Below are 19,629 nucleotides of genomic sequence, written 5' to 3'. Positions count from 1 at the left end.
TTTCAAATACTGTTGTTAATTGATTGTTGGTTTTGTTGATTATTTTTTATTTTTTTTTATTTTTTAAGGATTGTTTATTGTGTTTAATAATTTATTAAACTTTCTAACGCGGCACGTCATATGACGCATTACGCGACAACGCAGGTCCAGAATATAGTCAAAATGTCTCCACCAACCAGCGGACGGCACACAACCCCTTTCAGCAGGCTAAATAGTTCTGTTAAATGACAACAGAAGGGACAGGCAACAAGAACCATCAGTCAAAGAGGGGAGGGCAAGTTCTTCTCTACCGGGTCACGTTGGAGCGCTACCGGAACTGATCGAATTGGTAGTCTACAGTGTTTCTGGATGTTTCAGACTGAAGCTGGCGTTAGCATGAGAGCACCACCATTTCGTAGCTCCGTCGTGGCCATTCCACGAGCAATCATGCTAGGCGCTCCCCACCAGAAGCCTGCGGGAGTCGGGGGCCCCCAAGACTTTTGTAGAATCTTCAAGGATGAGGGGACGCTTTCGAGAATGGAGCCCAAGCTCTAGCAGACAAGCGTCCGAGTTCCAAGGTGTCGCAGGCCCATTTTAGTGGACCACGCCCAAATCTGAAGAGATGGCCGCCATTTTGAGAGTCCTGTGGCAGCCGCCTATCGCTGCACCGCAAGAGCGGGAGCAACTCAAGTACATGGTGAGCGAGACGCTGTAGTCGAAAGAGCGGGCGGTAAACAGCTGAATAGCGGAAGAGGCACAGTGTAGCAAAAGCGGGCTGAATGGCAAATGAAACGGAAAAGGGGTGCCCCACTACAGCGTGTCTTTAGGTGAAACGGATTGTGGGACAAGGTGAAGAATGGAAGAGTCACCAAAAGGAAAAAAGTTCCGCTTGACCCCGGGAGCCGGCCACCTATGTCGGGGGCGATCTCAGGCCACACCAGGGCAACACGACTTGGGGAGGGGGCCGGAGCCAAGCGCCCCCTCCGAGTCCGCGACATGACACCGTCCCTCGGGGGCCTCCGTCAAGCGGTTCAGGGTGGCACCGCATCACAACAGCCCCCACTTACTTTAAGAATAGTGAAGATGAAGCAATTGCAAATAGGCTTCAGACAATGTTACAAGCACTCCTCAAAACTTTGAACTTTCAGAGTGCATGAGTTGGGACAGCGAGGGGTGATTTGGTTTCTCGGACTGTTTTTCTGGTCTCTCACCACTGGCATACTTTAACGTTTTCTTGTTTCTAGGACATTAATAGGTTTTATCATTACGTTATGTTATCGTTTCTTTGTTTGTTGTTTAATAAAAGTTCATGTTCATCAGTGGCCTACTGATTTTCGTTTTCCTATTTTTTTCTTTCCAGGTTGTTTCATGGTAAAGTTTCTGTTAACAGGATACAGTGATCACTTCGTTATTATTGCATATGTCCTTTTCACTAGGGGTGCTCTCTGGTCGGGCCAGATGACGTATCTCTAGTAAATGGTCCGGGTGAAAAAGGTGCATCAATCAGTGGGGAGTAGATAGGCATGACAGATTACAACGGGGGAGAAAGGTCCGCATTACGTACCCTTTCACTACTTGCAAAGATTTTCCTACGTTTATTTGCAAACAGGGAATACCTCCAAAAAGAACTAATTCCCAAACAGTCAATGTTCGGACAATCAATCAATCAATGAGGAATGAAATAGGTACGACGTGTTAAAGGCTTGCGTTACCTACCCTTCACTATCTGCAAAGGGAGAGAGAATATTCCTATTCTTCCTCGTTTGCAGGTAGAGAAGATCCTTAAGAGAATTAACTTCGAACAATTCAATGCTCGATTGAAACAATCAACAAGGGGTACTGTGAACACAAATGAACGCCGCTTATGTACATACGCATTGCTATTTTCAACAGGTTGTTCCTAATGTTTCTATTTTAGCGAGGTCAAAAAGAGATCCCATTAGTGGCCTACTGATTTTGCTCGATTCCTTTTGTTTTTTTACACGATTTTTCGCTATCTGCAAAGACTAAACAGAGTATTGCGACTCTGTGCTTGTTTGTAAATAGAGAATGAACCAAAGAGAACAATCAATCAAATGGAGAGAGAAGCAGGCACGACGTATTACAAAGGGGGCAAAGGGCTGCGTTAACTACCCTTCACTATCTGCAAAGAGAGAGTACTCCTAATAGAAATGAGGGGTGGGGGGCAGTATTCAAAGCAGATCAGTGTGCATAAACACGAAAATGTTTTTACTTACCACGTACTTGACATTCGACAGCTTATGATATTTGCTATTAAAAAACCATTGAAATTCACTGAAAAAACCATAGGTTATAGACCATATATAGTTAGGAATTAGCATTTACAAAACCTTGAAAATTCACTGAAAAAACCATAGGTTATAGACCATATATAGTTAGGAATTAGCATTTAAAAAACCTTATTTTACTCACACAAAACCATTGAAATTCCATATATAGTTAGTTGCACTAACTATATATCGCGCACCCGCAATCCACTGCTGATCATGTCACATATTACATCATTCATGACATGGTCAGTGACATCACTGATGACATCACTGATGACATCTCAAATGACATCAATGACCACATCACTGATGATATCATTCATGTGACAATACAATGCATCTCCTCACGTTTTAATATAACCTCTGTTTCACCCAGTGTTAAATACAGAGTATAATTTTTGAAACCATTGACACACCAATACTAGTTACTACATACGTACTCACTGATTCCTACGTCTACACACACATTCACTCATTCACCCATACAATCATTCATACATACAATCACTCATCTTTACAACACTATCATATGCACTCATACACCTATACAGACACTTACACTCTGCCACTCATCCATGGAGTTACTCACACACCTAGTCAGTCCTGTAAAGAATCAATCACACTTCCATTTTCTTGTCTATACAGTTAAACATAGAGCACCTTACATTTTCAAACATACACTAACACATACTTACTTTCTTATACAATCATTGATACAAGTACACATTGATCGGCACAGAGTCACACACCTCCCAGCCAGCCACACACACACTCAGTCTCCTATACAAATACTTGGACAATCAATCAATAACCCATATAGTTAATCATATAGCTACTGATCAACACATGCAGCAGTTTACAGAACAACAGACATAATGATGCACAAATTAAGACAGTTTAGTCACTAACCCATGCACTCAGTGAGACACATTTAATCACTCACTCATACATTCAGTCATGCACCTACTAAATCCTTCGTCCAGACACTTATACATCTACTCATTCTTCAATATGTAAAACATATTTAAACTTTACAGAAACACACAGTCACTGGATGATGTCATCAGTGATCTCATCAGTGATGTCATTTGAGATGTCATCAGTGATGTCATCAGTGATGTCACTGACCATGTCATGAATGATGTAATATGTGACATGATCAGCAGTGGATTGCGGGTGCGCGATATATAGTTAGTGCAACTAACTATATATGGAATTTCAATGGTTTTGTGTGAGTAAAATAAGGTTTTTTAAATGCTAATTCCTAACTATATATGGTCTATAACCTATGGTTTTTTCAGTGAATATATATATATATATATATATATATATATATATATATATATATATATATATATATACACTAATATAATAAAGAGAGAGCCCAAACCTTTGAGGCGGGTAATCTCAGGAACCACAGCACCAATCACAACACCCAATACAGCATTGGAAAGGACAGTTGCAGCAGATGGACATAGGCTATACAGCTGGCCACCATAGACATTCGAAGGGTAAAAGAACCTTAGGGGCAAAGTAGTCCCTTGAGGGCATGGATGTTTTGCTCGGGGCGTTATGCTGGCGGCGTGTGCGTGTGTGTTGTGGTGGGGTCGTGGCCATACAGCAATATGCGCGGCATTCGCTATGTGTTAGTACTTCCTTCTGGCCATGTGCGTTGTGCTGGGGGCGGAAATCTGGGGGCGGAAATCAGGTAAAAGCTGGGGGCGGAAATCAGGTAAAACAAGCGTTTGCAGGGATCCGTTGTGGGCATGTGGGGGTGTGGCCAACGCTACGTGTTAGTACTTCCTTGTGGCCACGTGCGTTGTGCTGGGGGCGGAAATCTGGGGGCAGAAATCAGGTAAAACAAGTGTGTACATTGTGTTGGGGCGGAAATCTGGTGGCGGAAAGCAAGTAAAACAAGCGTTTACAGGGCTGCGTTGTGGGCATGTGGGGGCGTGGCCATACAGCAATCGGCGCAGCATTCAATGGCCATTCGGCAAAAACGGGGCGCGGAAATCCTGCAAAACAAGCGTTCACAGGACTCCGTTGTGGGCGTGTGTATACCCGGACAACGTGCTGCTAGTATATATATATATATATATATATATATATATATATATATATATATATATATATATATATATATATATATATATATATATAAATCTCAGAGGTGAAGCGCACTACATAGGCTCAAACAAAGCGTGAGCGGTACAAGTCCAGAGCTGCCGGCACATCACGGACAGTATCATCACAAGTTTGCCCGACATCTGACAAGACATTCAAAGTCTGAATTGGACTTCTTGGTCATTTTCGTTTTTCGAATGCACAGTGCCCTATCAATCAATCAATGAGATGCCAAGGTCTTCATTGAGAATGATGGATGAACATCATCATCATATCGCCAATGTACATATATGTGAAAATAGGAATATTAATTCTATACTTACCTTTCAATATTTTGGATTTGATATGCAGACATCAATAGTTGTACACCTCGATATTCCAGCTTCAATTTCAGGGGGATTTACACAGGTTTATCGGGTATGCAAAGTCACACAGATGATCATGGCACCCTAAAGGGTATGACTGCATTTAGAAGGCTTTTATATTCCTACATTTTGCCCCAGTGCTTCCCTCTATCTCACATTCAATTAACCATCTGACCTTTTAATGAGTGTTGGGAACTGGTAGCATTTTAAATGGTAAAAAGAATATTTTAAGAAGTCTGGGGACATTTTGGGCAGTGCTAGAGAATTGCCTAATGCAAAGAGGAGGAGGTGAAATGAACAGTAACAAACATCAGTTTTGTGTTGTCTGGTAAGTGTTGTGATTTATTTCTTGCGGCAGGGGTTCATCTATAGAACGCAGAGGGCAATTTGAGTGAAGAGTCTAAACAAGTTTGTTTGGTGCCATATCCTCACTGTTAAGAAAGGAGCATTAATGTAGGTTGTAAGAGTCTGTGTTACTTTTACAGCTATGACGAGTTCTCACAACGGGCAAGTGTGCAGCACATGGGGCAACTTTCACTTCAAGACTTTTGATGGGGATATCTTCCGCTTCCCGGGAACCTGCAACTATGTCTACTCCTCTCACTGCAAAAGCCACTATGAGGACTTCAATATCCAGATCAGACGTGCACTGGTGAACAAAGTCCCCACCATCATCGACATCAGCATGAAGATTGATGGTGTAGTCATTGAAATGGATAACAGTTCAATTGTGGTGGACGGAAAGCTGTAAGTTCATGATATGGAGCCATGCTCTTCCAGAATAGTATCATCATGTGGCTTCTGTAGTGTGGTTACTGTGGCATGGCACTTTATAGCACTGAAATATGAATGATATAGCATGAATTGTGATGTAAAATATCTTTTCATGAACGATATAATGCGGGTCAAGATGTTTTTGTTCTAAAACACTTTATGCACTTATGATTCAGAGTCCCTTTTTTCAAATCTAATGCAAACTAATGCTGCTGCTTGGTCAGTGTGTGCTTTAGATTCAACATGAGAGTCTCTCTCTTCCCTTTCTTAGAGCTCTGGGACACCCCTGAGGTGTGTCTAGGAAAATAAGGAACTCGACCTTCAGAACTAGTTCTGGGACTGGGTTTTCCCCCAAAGGTATTGTAGCCGCTCTGACTACTTAGAAAATGGCTGGGGCAGGCCTACTTGTAAGTTGCATCTGCCCATGGCAGGGGCTGCCCCCATGAAGCTTGCATAGATGGTGGCCATATACCCCCAACACCATCTTGTGAGGAGGAGGTCACTCTTCCTCCCATCCAAGGCCATTTTTTCCCTTTCCTGGGAGCAATTCATACATCCCAGCAAGGTGCCATGTAACAGTGGGAATTATCTCAGAGAGGGCTACTAGAGATTTTAGTTAGGAAAATGTCAACTTTCTAAAAGTAGCATTTCCATAATAGTAATTCAAAATCCATTAGATTGGACTTTACATTTCTATTAACTGAGTACTTGAATCATGAGTCTTGCTATTCCCTATCTGAAGTTGTAGATTGCAAGGTGTTATAATGTAACCCAGTTGATTTACATGGGAGAGCCAGCCTTGCTAACGTGAAAAACGACTCTGGCGATTTGTTTACTTTTGGTACATATTAAACTTAAGAACACACATTAAACCTTTTAAATACCATTCACCCCACTCTAAGGGGACTTAGGACCTACATATTTGGGGAAATACCAATATTAAAAAGGAAGGTTTTGGTCTGGCAAAAGGTGTATTTTCCTAGGTCGAATTGGCAGCTTTAAAACTGCTAAGCTGCAGTGGATACCTAGAGTCATGTTTTAACTTTCTCATTGTAGTTGTGATACAATCTGTGTCTTGCAGTCCACTAGTGACATTTACATTACAGGCCCTAGGTGCACATAGTTCCATAAACTAGGGACCTGTGGATAAGTTAAATATGCCAATCAGGTATCAGTCAATTGCACATATACTTTAGGGGATTGGAGCAAATACACTGGTCACTGGAAGACAGCTACCCAGTGTTCAGAGTCAGTAAACCAGCAATCAATCATGAAAGTGGGGGTAAAAAGTGGTGGTGTGTAAGTGTTGGACCTGGCTCTTTTTGCAGGGTTATCGCTAATCAGTAGAACCGGAGATATTCAATTTTAAAGATGTTAGTAATAATAGTGCCAAAAGGTGTAAAGTACCAACTGTGGATATCTATTTATGCCGGACTGGAACATAGTTACAAGTTCAAGCCGACCATGATGGAGCAGGGGTCGGCTAAAGGGACCCAGTTAGGGCCATTGAACAGAGTACCTTAAATCCTGGTTGCACAGCATTGCAAGGATCCGCAGCATCAGCGATGCATCTGTTCTGAGATGCGGTGAGGCTTCGGTGCAGGAATTATTGAATCGATGTTGAAGATCCAGTAGATGAGTGCTTGTGATGTGAAGTTAGGAGCCGGGGATGCGGCACATAGTCAGAGCGGTGGTCGGTTCTGAGAAGCTGGGAGGCTGTGATGTGGAGTCAGGCTTTGTTGTTGAGGCTGCCCTCGCCAACGGAGGCAAGCGCCTGTGCTGAGGATGCACAGAGCAGCAGCGATTCAAATGCTGTGAAGGACTGCGATGCGTTGCACATATTTTCAGTGGCTCTGATCCACCCAGCAGTGGAAATGCATTGATTCTGCTCTAGGCCGAGCGATCACCTTAAGCCCACATCCAGGGGTCCAGAAATAGGGTAGCACCACTTGGCAGGATAGAATCACAGATGGCCATGTTTAGAGGAGAGAGAACAAGCACTACTGGTTAGCAGTGGTAAAGTGCATGGAGGCCTAAGGCTAGCAAAAACGAACTCAGCAAAAAGTGGAGGGTAAAGGCAAAAAGTTTGGGGGTGATCCTACAAAGAGGGTCAGGTCCAACAGGGTGATCATGCAAAAATGGAATTTCTTCACATCTTACATGCAAAAGAGTTGTGATTTTAAATCTATGCCGAAAAATGGCTAGACTGTTTCTAGCAGCATTCATGACCTGTGGAAGCAAAGGAGAAGAATACATGAATACATAATTGGCAATTACTAAACACATTGACATTTAAATAAACACTGTGTTTCAGTTGTGTGATCTCTCCAGTTCTGTTCTCCCACCCGCACGTCAGCCTAGCTCACCTCAAACCCACTTTTGAATTTCTCTATTTGGCTACAGGATTGAAAAACTTCCTTCGACCCACTCCAGAGTCCAGATTAACAGAAACGATCTTCATACGAAAGTGTCTTCAAAGATAGGAATAGACTTCAGATGGCACAACGATGGAAGTCTCCTGGTAAGACAAACCCTGCATGTTAAGATATTTCCCGTGTAGTTTTGAGATTGAGCTCATCTATCCTACTTAGTGCTTAAATACCTTTAAAGATTTAATAGGAAACCCGTCCCACCACAGAATTTTGCTTGTCCACATGTACACAATTTAAATGGGCAAGACATCCAGCCGCTTAGCAAGGTACGTAAGCTGGCACAGGGTGTCTCTCCCAAAACACTTAGTCATGCATCGTTGGCTCCAGTTGCCCTTATTCGATCTTTCCCCTGTTAAATTGGAAGTTTCAACCTGAGAATAGATATATCACTATTTGTAAGTCAGGTATAATACACACGTTTTGACAATGCGGCTACATTCCATAACACACCTAATACGTAACCACCAATAACCAATTAAATACTTGATCATGATGAAATCAGGCGATTTGTAATTCAAAAAGAGGGGCATCACCCAAACTAAATAACAGCAACTGCTCCAAACTTGGTTTAGACAATATACTGTTTCAGACAGCAGGGAACTCCGGTTTGAATAAATTAGTAATGGAAGAAAACCTTTCCAGTACAAAGTTCTATGAGTAGACAAACTCAGACAAATAAAAACATTTTCCACAGTTTGGGCTTTCTTCAAGTAGGCAGTAGTTCTTGACACATAGGGCCTCATTTCTGAAAAGTGTGGCATTGCTGTGGTAAAACAAAGATGCAACACTTTTGAGTGCACCATTCTTGCGACATCGTGGCTACGCCTTATTTACTGTACGGTGGTCCATGTCGCAACGATTGACAGATACGTCAGAAATCCTGACGTATCTGTTGCCCCAGAAATGGCGCATTACTGGAGTGTGTCTGGAAATAGATGCAACTCCAGCAATGTGTCACCTCATAAAGGGCTAGCCCCATGCGAAAAGGCCTGCATCACCCCTTATGCCTGCTTCAAGCAGGCGTCAGGATTTGACACAGTGTGGCCGCAAAAGTGGTGTAGTGAAATCTCATAGATGTCACTGCAACACTTCTACAAGCCCTTTCTGCGCCAGAACGACCACCCATCATACATTATAACTGTCGCAGGTATATTGTAGTGCACGGGTTTACAAAGTGACGCATCTGCCTAAATAAATGAGGCACAAAGTGTTGTCTAGAAATCTTAGAGCCTCATTTAGAACTTTTTGTTGTAGGGCAGTGCCACAGGCCTTCCTGCCGCTGCCCTACGGCAAAAGAAAAGGGCAGGAAGGCACCGAATCTATAAGATACCGCACATTCCTGTCCTTTTCCCCTGCATTGGTTCACAATGGGCAGCTGTGCACCAACGCAGGCATCTTTGTTGCGGTGTTGATTATTTTTGTGCAGCAAGGGAAACCTTCCCAGACAAAAGCAAGGGGCGGTTGCCTCTTTCTATGTGTGCTGCAGAAATCAGCACAAATAGAAAAAGGAAAAACGAGGAGAAATAAAGATATACCTCCTAGTTGTACCTCCCTTACGCCTCCCCTATGGAGGGATACGTTTTTGGCTCTGCTTCAGAGCTACAATTTCTTGTGAATCTGGGACAGTGTCAAAAAGCCATGGATGTTGCTGAGATCACCTCCAACAACACCCATTGAACACCTCTATAACGCAGAAAACTGCATTAAAGGGAACAGTATTTACAAGGCAGTATTAAGCCAAAAATTGGCTTAGTGCTGCCTGGTAAATCTGGAACAGGTTCCTGCGCCACTGGAGCATCACAAAAAGTGATGCACCAGCGGCGCAAGAAGCATATAAATAGGCTGCTTAGTAGATTGGGCCTTGCATTATTACCTGTGGGTGTTTGCACTAATTCCCACCTGTAAGACCCTCTAGATTCAAAGCAAAACAATCCACTTTTTGTTATATGTGTCAATTTGCACCAGTGCAAAGCCTATATAAACCTGGGCATTTGTGTCTAGTCTGTGGGCTGATCATCACCTGGGCTGAGATGGCACAGAATGCAACGTAACTCAGCAATTAACTGTACTAAGTCGACTGCTGGTTCCACCTCTTGCTCATAATCTACATAATTGAGACAGTTGTGATATATTGAATGAAAGGAGATTTTTTTTTCTTTCTGTATTTATTTTGGCTTAGAGGGGAAATCTTGTTCAATTAAATAAAAATATTAAGTACACAAAAAGAAAGGTACTTATAATAATTTAGAAACATAATAATTCCTAAAGGTTTGGGTTTGTCCAAATAGTATTAGGTTGACTGGTTGTGAGGAAACAGAGCATTGTTGTTGTTAACGTCTTCAATTTTAGAATTTTCACAAGTGAGAGAGACAGCTCTTCAAAATGTTAATTGGACCCTGCTTCTTCTTAGAGATCTCTCTTGTGTGCACTGTCATCTCTGCAGTTGATGAGGTACACAGTACCGCAAAACTGATATGAGATAAAAGCTTTTTATCACATCATGTAAGTATTACTCCACAGGGAAGCGACTTTCCTAATAGTCATGGTATCTCTTCAGTGTGATTTCAGCTGGTTGGGAAAACTTAACCCCATGCATCCTGATTTTGGTTCAATAGCTTTAATTAAAGCAACAATAGACGAAAAATGTAATGTACAGAGTATAATATGCTATTACCCTTGTTGAGGTAAAGGTGGGGCCGCATGAATCTCAGGAGGCATGTCACAATCGCTCCCCACATTCAACAACAGTAATAAACAGTACATTACATATTTGCATATATGCCATACTTTGCAGCCATCACCAGCTGCATATGGCAGTACGCAGAGGGAGGTTGTCCACTCACGGAGAAGGATGGTTTGTTCTAGCCCTGTGATCAACATCCCACTGCCCGCATCCGAAGGCTGCTAGGTGACAGTTTCACAAATCCCCAGAAATTCACATAATTATAACCAATCTTAAAGCGACATAATAGTTAGGTATGGTAATAAATCTAACCTTGCGTCAAAAAAGGCCAGAAACGCACTGTAAATAAGCAAAGTTAAAAGCAACATTATAATTAGGTATGGTAATTAGGTCTTAGCCTATGTTAAAAAAAACTAGAACTTCAAATAAAATGCCAAGACTAAGCTGATATTATTGTTATCTGTTAAGAATTTTAAAAAATCACTGAAATTCATTAGACAAAGTTTGCTGAGCTAACTCCTCGCCATACATTGCTTTTCACCTCATATATTACATCACTTATAATAAGTTAAATTGCATAATCGATGACGTCGCCGATGACATCTCAAATGACAACAATGATGATATCACTGATAGCATAATAAAATCATTATGAACATTGTCCTACAGCGTTTGTGGATTTGAAGTATTTCATCATGCTACATTTGGGGCTAATTTTCAATTGACCTTAAAAGGATTACCTCTCATAAATACTTCATATGACCTACCATTTTAAGTCAAGTGGTTGACAAGTATTAATTTAGTAGTAAAAAGATACCCTCTGGCAGGCCCTATGGATACCCCTCCTCAGGTTAGTAAAACAAACGGACACTTTGGCATACACACTTAGGGCCAAGCTTAAAACATCAGTGTTAGATTAACCCCCTCTAAGAGGCACACCCCTATATTTATTCAACAATCAGCAATGCCTTTAAAGCTTCTGGAACATTCTGGAAATAAGCATCCAAACCTTATAAAATCCCTCACTACATAGAATCTCTCTATAGCACTGTATTACAACCTCTTCTTAGCATGGGCACGTGATGAGATATCGACTGGTGGGTAATCTATGGTCAACAAAAGCTTTGGCCATTCTCAGTTTTTTGGGAATAGGCTTTGGTGTTATGCCACAACCTCTGCAGCACACATCAGGTACGCTCAGCCCTTATCTTGTTTAACAAGGAGTATTATTTTCACCCCAAAGTTTAGTGATTTGTAAGTGGTGCACCATATACCTTTCAACATGCACAATTTCACTTTCACACACTATTTCCAATCTGTTGGACCCACACATGTACACTAAGTTACTCTATACTGTATATGACTATGGTATTAGGATTGATGTAATCGTTGTCAATGATATCACTAGAGATGTCATCAGTAATGTCATCAATGATGTCATCTACCACATCATGAATGATGTAACATGTGAGGGCATAAGCAGTGCATGATGAGTATGCAAGGTATAATTAACTCAGTAAACAATAAATGATGAATTTCAGTTTTTTTAAACACAAACGGAGATCTCATAACCATACCTCCCTTTGCCCTTATTTTAAAAATAACTCCCCAGGGTGGGCCAGGGTCATAGGGGTTGCAATTTCCTTTTTTGGGGGGAGCTGGCATATAGCCCCCCTACTCAAACTTTTAAGGGGAACCAGGAGGCAAATAAATTCCTGTGTGCCTTTTGATATATTTCGGGGGCGGGGGGCGTGAAGCCCTCTCCCTGAGCCTCATAGGGGCCCGAGGTACCCGACTCCCCAGGGTCAGTGGTTTTATTGGGGGGAATTGGTGTGTGACTCTGCACTGCTCGTCGTGCACTGCAAATTACCTCCCATATTTTATCACTCATTAGATGTTTAATGACATCATTGATACCATTACTCCAACATCTAAAATTACATTAGTGATAACAACACTGTGCATGGTGGTGTTTGAGTTATAGTTATGTTGGGGCATGTGTTATAATTACTTGGATTACCTATAACTGGTGAATTTCAGTGGTTTTGTTAGTTTAAAGCAGTATGTTTTAACTAACAATTTCACCTAACTCTAACATCCTTTTAACCAGTTTTTTTCTGTGAAAAGTGAATATATATATGCTGGAGAATCATGTATAAGTACATACTGAGATATAGTTATGGCTTACAGCTAATTGCTAGGTTGCATGGACACATATGTGTCCGTTACAAGATGGTGCCCGCATTTAACAAGTGTGCGCTGGTCCTTCTTTTACCTTAGTGTACCAATTTTCGTTTCAAAAACATGGCATTTTGAGAGTGCCGATGACATTGACAAAGGCATACTGCTGAAACGCGTCTGTCGTTTTGCTGTGAGTCACTGAAAAGCTGAATAAAGAGCTGTGAAAATTGCCTGGGAGTGCGGTACTTCTTTACGTAGTTGGACTACGAGTGGGGAAGTGGAGCGTGAGATATATATATATATATATATATCACGAAAAAACTCCTTGCACCGCTTTTCCCTCTCAGGATGCAGATAAAGAGCACGGACCACAAAAGCTCCTAAAATGCCTTCAATTTATTGTTCTTGGAACTTACAAACAAAAGTAGGCAGCCATGACGCGTTTCGTCCCTACTAGGGGGACTTGATCACATGACGCTATACTACCAATGGCATTCCTTTATATAGTTACTCACTTTTCTTTTTTTCTGTTTTTCATTTTAACAAAGACTTGTTTTCATTGGTTTAAACACATACCATGTGATATACAGTGCTAAAACAACGCGCTGCGGTCAATCCAGTGATTTTAAAACCATTTTAAGTGTCTTAATACAAATCAAAATCTCAATGCCACAAATTTGTAGACATAGAGCATGACAGTAAGACGAAACGTAATTAATTTAGGCATAAATGCGCCATCATGTCAATCTTAACTAAAATCATCCTAGGCCTATATCAGCTGATCATAGGTTGTCCACCTTTATACACATACGTCAATAGATTTAAATATTTAAATATTTGACATACATAATTAAATAAATAAATAAGTACCGACATAAATAAGTGCATAAATACTTGGCAACATAGATGTACACAATAATTTTTTAATTCCTTTCTAAAATATGTAATAGTATAAATACATTTGGAATAAATAAATACATAAATAAATAACTATATATACATCTAAAAAATAGTAGGTACCTCGTATCACACCTATTTATGAAATTCATGTTTGTAAAATCAAAAGTATGTATATATAAATGCCTTTTTATTCCTAATCTATACCGACATCTATGAAACAGCAGAGGAGGTCCCAGGTATATTAATATTAGTGCATACTCTATATGTATACTTCAAAATATTTGAAACGGAATTGCTAGAAGTTAATTAATTAATTACTCCTCAATTGCTAAACATCCAAATATGGGATGAAAAGTACAAAAGAGAAAAAGAGGGGAATGTCAAATCTTACATCATCTACTTCCGGTATAGTAAATCAAGAAACCCTAGATATGAGATCTCCGGCTGTTGATTGTAACTTCCTGTGCAAAAATAAGTGCATGTGCAAACCACTAGTTTTTTTTATTTTTTACCATTTTTTAAAAAAGGGGAATCCAAATCGGAAAGATAAAAAGTGCAAAGTGTATATTTGTATAAAAAGGATAAAAGGTAGTTAAAAAAGAGAGAATTAAGGAAGTATAGCGAACAGCAGCCATGTAGGGGATACATCGCTAAATGTAAACATGGGGAACAGAAATAAATTCCTGAGATTGTGGTGGGATCAGAAATATCAAAGAGAGCCATTCGATGAACTCCAGTAAGATATTCCAGTTCTATAATAAGATGTAAAGTTTTGTTTCAGATTTAGACCCTATGGTTATAAGCTAGCGTGCAGTTCCTCCGAACTGTTAGGACTATTGGGGTGCTTACTGTCCAAACTGAGAATGTAATTCATCTCCAATAATCTACGGTTCCTCTCTCTGTCACCTCCTCGTTTGTCTTTAGGAACAGAGTCGATAAGAAAATATTTGAGGTCCTTAGGATTACCATCATGGTGCTCATGGAAATGCCTGGCCACTGGGTATGACTGATCGTGGTTCTTAATGGCTCTAATGTGTTGGAGTACCCTTTTGGGTCCTTGTAAGATGGTACTGCCTATATATCTCAGTCCACACGGGCACTCCAACACATAGACCACATGATCAGTTTTATAATTGAGGCTTTTGGTTTTTTCTCTATTGGGACCCCCAAATGGTGTAGAGAATTCTGTGATGTTGGCTCCATGTTGACAGGCTTTACACACTTTACACTTGTAAAACCCCTTTCTTTGCGCAAGCCAAGAGCCCTTGGCTTGTTGTCCCTATGGGTCACTGTCCATGAGAACATCTTTCATAGATGCTCCCCTTCTATAGGTAATCATAGGATTCTTGGGGGCAGTCATACCAATAACGGGGTCCTGCTTGATAAAATGCCAATTCCTTTTGATGATCTTCCTAACAGCTAGATGCTCTTTATTATATTCCAAAATAAATCTAAATGTATTGGATACATCACTTTTGGATTTTGGGATCTTTCCGGCTGAGACAAGTTTCCCTATCCACCTGATTGCATTTTGTAAGGGCTTTTTTGAGGCACGAGTTACTATAGCCTCTTTTCCTAAACCTAGAAATTAATTCCCCTTGCGCTATATGCAGTATCTCATTGTTACTGCAGATTCTTTTTATGCGCAAAATCTCGCCATGGGGAATGCTTTGTACAAGGTGGGTAGGGTGGGCACTACTGGCATGGAGAATGGCATTCCCCGCCGTAGGCTTGCGATATAATTTCGTTTCTAGCCTCCTTTGGTCTATATAAATTTCAACATCCAAGAATGTAACTGACGTTTGACTTATGGTGGCAGTGAAATTGAGATTTAAGATGTTTTGATTTAAAGATTCAATAAAATCATTTGCCTCGCATTCGCTGCCATGCCAGACCAAGAAAAGATCGTCAATGTATCTCGACCAACCTTTCACATGTTTAGTCAATACATCAGAGTATTTTGCCATGAGGACCTGCTCCTCCCACCCATATATATATATATATATATATATATATATATATATATATATATATATATATATATATATTTATATATATATATATATATATTTATATATATATATATATATATATATATATATATATATATATATATATATATATATATATATATTACCTACTGGCGGTCGCCAGTAGGTATATATAGTTAGGATTTTTTCTCTATGGGTTTTTTGAAAATTCTATGTCTAATAACTTTGGCGTTTGTGGACGGAATTGGCTGAAATTTTCAGGAAAATGGCACATTTTGTTTCTGAGCAGCCCTTGAAAATTTGGGGGGGGTTCGTCCAGTGGGGGCCGAGAAAAAAGGGGGGTCCCAAAACGTGTTTTTAACATTGAGTTTTCCATAGGGCGGTTGGCCTCACTTTTAGCCCGAACGGCTGAATGGATTTGCACGAAACTTGGCAAAATTGTAGGGACTGGTAGCCCGATGTGCCTTTTGTAGGTCTCAATATATGTGCTCCAGTGGATTTTGAGAAATTAACGTTTAAAAAAAGATATATATCTGTAACAGCGGACCGGGCAGCGCACTGGTTCGCGGACTTTTCGCGCAACGGAGCTTTGTGAAGCGAAGCTGATTGGTTCTCCGGCGTCTGTCAACATTCCAAACAGTCCGTAGCGGCCGCCATCTTGTCTCTCGGTAGGATCGAGAGACAAGAGGAGGTCAAAACAAAGGGGGAAATAACTATAAGGGGGCATAGTAGATCCTCGCTGACCCCCTAGGTTTGATGTGGAGGTTTTAAAAGGGCCCCGCTGGGCAAAAAAAAATAATAATAATAATAATTGAACGGCTGAATGGATTTGCACGAAACTTGGCAAAATATTAGGGACTGGTAGCCCGATGTGCCTTTGCTAGGTCTCAATATATGTGCTCCAGTGGATTTTGAGAAATTAACGTTCAAAAAAAGATATATATCTGTAACAGCGCTCCGCTTCGCGTAACGGAGGTTTGCGAAGCTGATTGGTCATTCTGTCACTGGGCTATAGTTGGGCTACATCTGGCTGATATTTGGGCTACATTTGTTTTTTTGTGTGTCTGGCGGCCATCTTTGGGCTACATTGGGCTACATTGGGCTTCATTGGGCTACATTCGGCTAATTAGCAAATAGCTCATCGCAAACTAGGAATGGTAAAGAATCGCTATTTATTCCTTAAAGTTCGCTATTTAGGAAATGCAAATAACTTTGATGATACATATGGCGGTTCATCTCTAACAAGATAAGAAGCATAGGGATACATTTATGATGACTGGCGCATCACCAGGGATGTGTTAGTCATTTTGTGCCGCTGTTCCGTCACCTATGGTGTGCTGCATTTACAATGCGGCGCATCATGGGGCAAAAACAGCACAGATGCGTGATGTATCTGTGCTGTAAAGGTGGCGCATTGCTGGAGTTGTATCGCAAGTGTGATGAAGCTCCAGCAAGGATCGGGGGTGCCCCTGTCGCAGGGTTTCTGTTCTCACACAGAACTGTGGACAGAGGATTGGAACCTCGGCGAATTAGGGTGTCCCAAAACTCACGTTAGTAATCAAAAACTCCTTAGCAAGCTAGGTACAGTGTCACATTGGATATAACAAACTCTCAATGTTTAGACAATCCAGAATATGAACTTATAGTACCTCAGGATACGTGGAACTCATGAACAGTCGGTCGTTATAGATTTCTTAGAAACCAGAACATGGAGTTAAGAAGAACAGATGTGTATTTGAAATGTTTATTTACTAATGCCGTCTTCTCAGGCGTAGTACCTTAGATAATAAAAGTACACATATTATCAGTAGCAAAATTACCAGCATAGTTACTAGTACATAAAAAGTGAATGGTGATAGTATGTTAACATGCTGTAAATGAATAAGAGTTAGCAACACTTATAAGCAGCCGCGGGCCGTGGAGGGAGTTACGGTGAGGCAGGGAGGCGGGGAGGGGGAGAAGCAGGGTGGAGAATACAAGTACACATATTATCAGTAGCAAAATTACCAGCATAGTTACTAGTACATAAAAAGCGAATGGTGACAGTATGTTAACATGCTGTAAATGAATAAGAGTTAGCAACACTTATAAGCAGCCGCGGGCCGTGGAGGGAGTTACGGTGGGGCAGGGAGGCGGGGAGGGGGAGGGGCAAGGTAGAGAGGGCTCCACCCTGCTTCTCCCCCTCCCCGCCTCCCTGCCCCATCGTAACTCCCTCCACGGCCCGCGGCTGCTTATATCTCACCCTCCCTAATACACATATTATATTATTTGCTAAGAAGGTCTCTTTGTGTTGGTTTAGGGCGTGCCCATACTTTAGTGTCTTAGATTTGAAGGAATCACATCAGCATACACCAGCTCTCTCTTCATGTGAACCGCATCAACTGTTGTGTATGTGTGTTCGGCAAAGCAATATAAAACCCGCCTCATGCCCAGAATTGGCAGAAGTTGCACTTATGTTATGAGTATGAAGTCGTGGAGATCAGACCTCATAACAATTCTGTATCGTGTTGTTCTTGAAACTTTAGCACTCGCTGTACAGATATAGTTTAACAAGTAAAGCAGATAGTAGACCAATAACATATTATTCTCATGTAAACCACGATGAACTACTAGGTGGAAAGCTAAAGCAACAACTAAGTGTCGTGTGCAGAAGTTGCAAAAAAGGAAAAATGGCGTTTAAACCGGTAATGAGCCCATGCTAACTTAACACGGTGTAAAGATATCCAGGACCTAGATGACACCTCCTCATGATCCGGAAACGAACTGAATAAGATAATAGAAGTGCCATCTCATGAGAGCAGATTGCAAGTTTATATGTGGACGGTCCGCAAGGTAAAGCATTAAAAACTAGGAAAATTTAATGCTAAAGAAAAATAAAACAGCCAAGTACTTTATCGAGTCTTAAGCCAATAGGCAAGGTAAATAATAAAAACTTGACAAATAAGTCAATGAATTGTCAATGAAATGCTAGTACTCAGCATATCAAACATGAAAAAGGTCTATGACATAACTGTGTATGCAAAATAAGCTGCAACAGCCTCCAATAGGAAGTCACCGTCTTCATCCGAAAACAGTTCAGCCATCCAATTTAAAAGCGGAAAAGAACATACGTGCTCTCCCAGCACCGGATCCTCTATCACCATCAGAGGACAGCTCGGTGGGTTTTCAAGAAAGCTCTGTTCCAAGAAAGACTGTGCTGCCGCCAGTAAATTCCAGGGACCAAGTAGTCCATGCATCAATGCCACAGCCATAATCCTTTCGCCAGGACAAACCAACTCGTGAGTAATGATAGGAGTCATCAGCTGATTAAAGTCGACGTCAGGAGAAACCGGTCCGCAGAGACACAAATCAATGGCCCAATCGAAATCACAGGTCAGGCAGTGAAATACAGGCTGGACACAGGTGAAGTAGGAGAACCGAAAAGATAATCCATATGCCGTGCTTAATATCGCCAACGGCATTGTGCCATAATATTCTAGCATGCGATTGCGGAACAGTGTCAGCAGCTGCAGGGTCGGAGGTTGCATAGGAGGGACATCCATATTTAAAAATGTAAAAAAGCACAAGAGCGTCCGCTGGTAATGCAAGTAAAAATGCCAATCTACGAACCAGAGTGCAGAAAATACAATGAAAGGAAGCAGGGATGACTCCAAAGATTTTCTCAAATGAAGTCACGAGACCACTGGTAACAACTTTAAAAAAGTGTGCCAGGGACTTTGTGGAGGATGCGTTAAAGATAGTCGGAAACATGTTGCTGAAATTGAAAGGCAAATCTTAATTGAAAAGGGTGTGCACCTCTGTATGGGTGTTCGCTATGTGAAGTACGAAAGTTTCACGGGCCGAACTCAAGGCCACCTCTCTCTGAGACAAAAGAGCTCTTATTCTTGCCATGCCGTTGAAACGTGTCCC

At 41.2% G+C, this 19,629-nt stretch overlaps 1 protein-coding gene across 1 annotated transcript in view; it reads left to right on the top strand.

Annotated features, from left to right (window-relative positions):
- Positions 1-5,246: 5,246 nt before the first annotated feature.
- The window catches only part of LOC144823882 (mucin-5AC-like), a 663,881-nt gene continuing 649,498 nt past the window's right edge, over positions 5,247-19,629 (top strand). Inside the window, exons 1-2 of the mRNA XM_078682770.1 lie at positions 5,247-5,506; positions 7,937-8,054. Of these exons, the coding sequence (XP_078538896.1) occupies positions 5,247-5,506; positions 7,937-8,054 (378 nt within the window). The remainder of the gene's footprint in view (positions 5,507-7,936; positions 8,055-19,629) is intronic.

The sequence above is a fragment of the Lissotriton helveticus genome, chromosome 3_1 (genome assembly GCF_964261635.1).
Source record: "Lissotriton helveticus chromosome 3_1, aLisHel1.1, whole genome shotgun sequence".
NCBI classification, from domain to species: Eukaryota; Metazoa; Chordata; class Amphibia; order Caudata; family Salamandridae; genus Lissotriton; species Lissotriton helveticus.
This window is presented reverse-complemented; position numbering and strand designations above follow the sequence as displayed.